The sequence below is a fragment of the Anneissia japonica genome, unplaced genomic scaffold (assembly GCF_011630105.1).
Source record: "Anneissia japonica isolate Jap-2015-1 unplaced genomic scaffold, ASM1163010v1 scaffold288292_len1863012_cov191, whole genome shotgun sequence".
Taxonomy (NCBI): Eukaryota; Metazoa; Echinodermata; class Crinoidea; order Comatulida; family Comatulidae; genus Anneissia; species Anneissia japonica.
This window is the reverse complement of record NW_022688773.1, coordinates 1,252,857-1,257,398: the sequence shown is the minus strand read 5'-3', so window position 1 is coordinate 1,257,398 and position 4,542 is coordinate 1,252,857. Positions and strand designations below refer to the sequence as shown.

Sequence of the window (4,542 nt, the reverse complement as noted above, 5' to 3'; positions counted from 1 at the left end):
ATATATATACTGAAAACATTGAGCACTATCGCAATGGCTATAGGAGCTTTATACAGTAAGTTATTTTTACTATCTAATGGCATAAGAATGTCCATCTAGTATTGCCTTCTTTAGTGAATAACAATCATTAAGTAATACAGTACTGTATGTCATCAGCGAGTGGATAATGCCCAGCGTGTAGCAGAACAGTACTTACTATAGTACTATAGTAAAGTACAGTATTACCATGGAGGTATGGTATTACATAAAACGAAGTGTGCTGAGGTGGCCTACTGTATGTGGAAAGGCATGCGAGAGCCTACCGCGGGCAGAGCCGTCCACGATCGTCGAAGAATTTTTGTGCATTTAGATTTTAAATAAAATTTAATCTAAATATAGTTTAACATTCGATAATAATTTACTAAGAGTCGTATTCAGATTAAATACTGACTCAAAATGTAATGTAGGCCTAGTATTTCAAAAATACATTGATCTTACGGCTACCGTGTGGGTCCATAGATTTCTGTTCGCAGGAAGTACTAGTCAGCCTAACGCTTTTACTTTACCGAACTTGTAAACAATCACTCAATTAAATATCAACGACGATGCTACAAAAATCGTGCTGGTAAATGAGATAACTTTAGTATAAAATCGTGTGTATACATAGTATATATTTCTGTTACATTATATATTTGAATACGATTTTTCGCTTTAAAATTTTAGTAATAATCGAAGGGAGGAAAATGTTGAAAAGCGTGTCCCGAATCTACCGTTCGGGTCTACTATTACTTATTACACGAGATAATGACAGCAATTATGCCTGTGCGTAAAGGCCAGATTTGTTTGAACACTAATAATCACATTTTACGAAGAACGTAATGTTTAGTTTTAGATATACACGATACATTACGGTTGCACTACTGTTTTACAATGACACTGTGTCTCGGCACATGCTACAGTCATAACAGCTGAGAGCCCATTTGTCTAATTTACATAAGCTAGATGGCTCAATATAGAATATAAAGATTGCTAAAAAGCAAAGTAGAAAACAAACAGACGCTCGGGTGCTAAATAGCTAAAAGCGTTTAAGTTCCATTTTAAAAATTATGGTTTTTGACACTGGAATATGTCTTAAATATTTATCTTAATCTTCGTTTACTCCATAATTACATTAATATATTATAATCAAAAGGCCTAAAAACTTTTGGTGAGTTCTTATTCGCGTGCTTCTAGGCCTGTGTATTGTAAGGTATAATGTTTGCAAAACGATACGTCAATTTGAGAGAATAAGTCTTTAATGATTATAAATAAGGTAGCTACATCAATCGAGAGTAGATATATTATAGCGAATTAACTAGAAGTGTTTAAAGTGAGGAAATGGCAGAAGTTGGAGCACGGTGAATATATATCTTTTAGCTGAGACAAAATTGGTGATAACTCACACGGGGATTGGATTTTATGTTGCGATGTACATATATCTCTTGACAAAATGAACGACTTTCAGACAAATGACGGTAAGTTTTTCTTATTATGTGTGAGAAAAATCACTACTGCTTAATATCTAGACTCGCCTTAACTTACTCGAAGGCAAACGAACATTATTAAAACATGTAAATGAAGTGCGATATTGCCCTTGCTATATTACATTCGATAACACCAGATAATTTCTGTTAATGAGTCGATCAACCACTAATTGGATAGCATTTGTCAGGACTAAGCAATAAGTTGGAAAAGAATTAATTTGTCAATGAAAATATATCCTTTCTCGGTTATATGCAGTAAAAGGTAATGAGGCGGTAAACAATAACCATTAATAGATGGACGAGTAAAAACAGAGACAATATTATACGTAAACTTACCAGTACTTGAGTGGACTCGTCTCATCCATGGATAAATATGCTCGTTGTGGGGTGATTGGATTCCGGGACTTACTTGTTGAATTCCAGGTGAGTTCTGACTACCCTTAACTTCTGTGGCTGTCTGGCAGCCCCTTGGTGGGGTCACACCATGACAGTTGGCCATGCCGCCTTGACTTGGGACAAATCTTTCCGAATTTGTTGTTTCCGGTAACGTCTGAGGGGTATGACTTAACCTCGGCGGATTGCTTAAGTTTGATGATCTATTCATAGCATAGAAACTACTATCAACTTGTGTATTGTAGTTATAGCTATAGTTCGATACAGTGATCGGCGGCGTGGAGGCCTGGTAGTGCTGAGCCCCCTCCGTGAGGTACCGGCCCTGCCCCTGTAACTCCGTTCCATGGTGGTAGCCACCGTTCGCTAAAGAGTGTACAAAATACGAGCTCATTTGTCTTGTTTCACTGGGTGATTTAAAGCCTTGAATTTTATTGCAGTTTGTCTGATACCTCTGTTGGATCTATGTATAGTAAGCGCTTTTGACTGCTTCAGATAGGTCACCTGTGAAATCCAAATAAGGAATAATTGTTTGAGCACGTGACTTAACGGCCAATGACTGCGTCGATACGGCATTTATTATGGCGCACGATACGCAGATAAAGTGTAATTCACACAAATATCTTAACAATAAAACACAATATGACTTCTACAAGTCGAAACAAGTAATTACAATTCTTTAATATTTGAGCGACATGTAGCCATATTTGGTAATGATTTCTTTAATTTTTAATTATCATTCAAGAAACAACAGTCGATTAGTGTGTGATTATTTCAACAATAATTACACACTGTTTTGTCTGTATGCGGTTCGTAAAGATTTATTTCGTTTCCATTATTATATACTAAGAAACTCTTTTGAAAATGGTTGGGTAAAAATGATATAAATTGTCTTTGGTAGGTGATTAATGAACTAATGCCCTCTTTTTGGATTAGTGTCATATTAACACATAAAAAGGGTAGTGACTTTTGCAATGGAGACGTGAACGGACATTATATTAAAAAGGAACAAAATACGCGATTACATAGCCAGCCTCTCGCCTTCGTCTGGATTATTTCTAGTTTGCGGTGACTTTATGACAAGGAGTAAGCGTTGCACATTCGCCATCCCGCTAGCTTTGTGTTTCAATAGCCAAGGATTAGAGAGGCAAGTAAGATTCGACGCAAACACCTGCCAACCGAACTAAACAAGCAACGTCAGGTCGCTGCAGCCTTCGATGAAACGATCTCCAAAGCAGAGAAAACAACGGTAACACCGCGGCAATCGCCTGCGTACAACGTGAGGTTAACGTACGCTGGCGTAGGACCTGTGTCTCACTGTGCAATAACAGGTACTGGTCATTTTTAACAAAACCAATACTGTACTGTGAAGGTACTTGACAACTCTTATTAGCTAGCATCGAAGGTTGTAAAGTTCTGTAAGTCATTGAGTAAGAACAACACATCTCATATGAGTAAAGGCTTAATCTATATGAAGATGGTATCAATCGATTAAGTGGTAGAAGTATGAATTAATTTTCAATGGAACCGCAGGCATTACATTAATTTATGATATAACAAGGATTAAACATGCAAATTCATAGTAAGATACATTTATTTAGGGTATATTAGCGTAAGCAGAATTTTGTCTAATTTTATTTTTCTATCTATTTTTAAGATATGCATTGCATATAAGAGACAGATTACATTCGATAACACCAGATAATTTCTGTTAATGAGTCGATCAACCACTAATTGGATAGCATTTGTCAGGACTAAGCAATAAGTTGGAAAAGAATTAATTTGTCAATGAAAATATATCCTTTCTCGGTTATATGCAGTAAAAGGTAATGAGGCGGTAAACAATAACCATTAATAGATGGACGAGTAAAAACAGAGACAATATTATACGTAAACTTACCAGTACTTGAGTGGACTCGTCTCATCCATGGATAAATATGCTCGTTGTGGGGTGATTGGATTCCGGGACTTACTTGTTGAATTCCAGGTGAGTTCTGACTACCCTTAACTTCTGTGGCTGCCTGGCCGCCCCTTGGTGGGGTCACACCATGCCAGTTGGCCATGCCGCCTTGACTTGGGACAAATCTTTCCGAATTTGTTGTTTCCGGTAACGTCTGAGGGGTATGACTTAACCTCGGCGGATTGCTTAAGTTTGATGATCTATTCATAGCATAGAAACTACTATCAACTTGTGTATTGTAGTTATAGCTATAGTTCGATACAGTGATCGGCGGCGTGGAGGCCTGGTAGTGCTGAGCCCCCTCCGTGAGGTACCGGCCCTGCCCCTGTAACTCCGTTCCATGGTGGTAGCCACCGTTCGCTAAAGAGTGTACAAAATACGAGCTCATTTGTCTTGTTTCACTGGGTGATTTAAAGCCTTGAATTTTATTGCAGTTTGTCTGATACCTCTGTTGGATCTATGTATAGTAAGCGCTTTTGACTGCTTCAGATAGGTCACCTGTGAAATCCAAATAAGGAATAATTGCTGTCTCTTATAAACATCTAGATGTGTATAAGAGACAGGCCTAACGCTGACTATTTGTTTGCAGTAGTGGATTCAAGGGGGAGGGGATTATTTACATAATAATGTAAAATTTTTCAAAATTTTAATTTAAAAAAAAAAAAAAGCTATATTAATTTATATTATTAT

General features: G+C 37.2%; 2 protein-coding genes across 2 annotated transcripts in view; both read right to left on the bottom strand.

Moving 5' to 3' along the window:
• Positions 1-2,376, bottom strand: part of LOC117123365 (homeobox protein Hox-D5-like) — a 6,818-nt gene extending 4,442 nt beyond the window's left edge. The window contains exon 1 of the mRNA XM_033269256.1: positions 1,839-2,376. Within this exon, the coding sequence (XP_033125147.1) occupies positions 1,839-2,286 (448 nt within the window). The 5' untranslated portion in view covers positions 2,287-2,376. The remainder of the gene's footprint in view (positions 1-1,838) is intronic.
• A 1,270-nt stretch (positions 2,377-3,646) lies between these two features.
• LOC117123557 lies at positions 3,647-4,240 on the bottom strand. Its single transcript, XM_033269533.1, has one exon. It carries the CDS (start codon positions 4,238-4,240, stop codon positions 3,647-3,649), a length of 594 nt encoding a protein of 197 aa, XP_033125424.1.
• Between the last annotated feature and the right edge of the window lie 302 nt (positions 4,241-4,542).

Bases quoted from the DNA above. Each gene is read 5' to 3' on its own strand.
- LOC117123557 (XM_033269533.1), bottom strand. From the start codon at position 4,240: ATGAGCTCGTATTTTGTACACTCTTTAGCGAACGGTGGCTACCACCAT.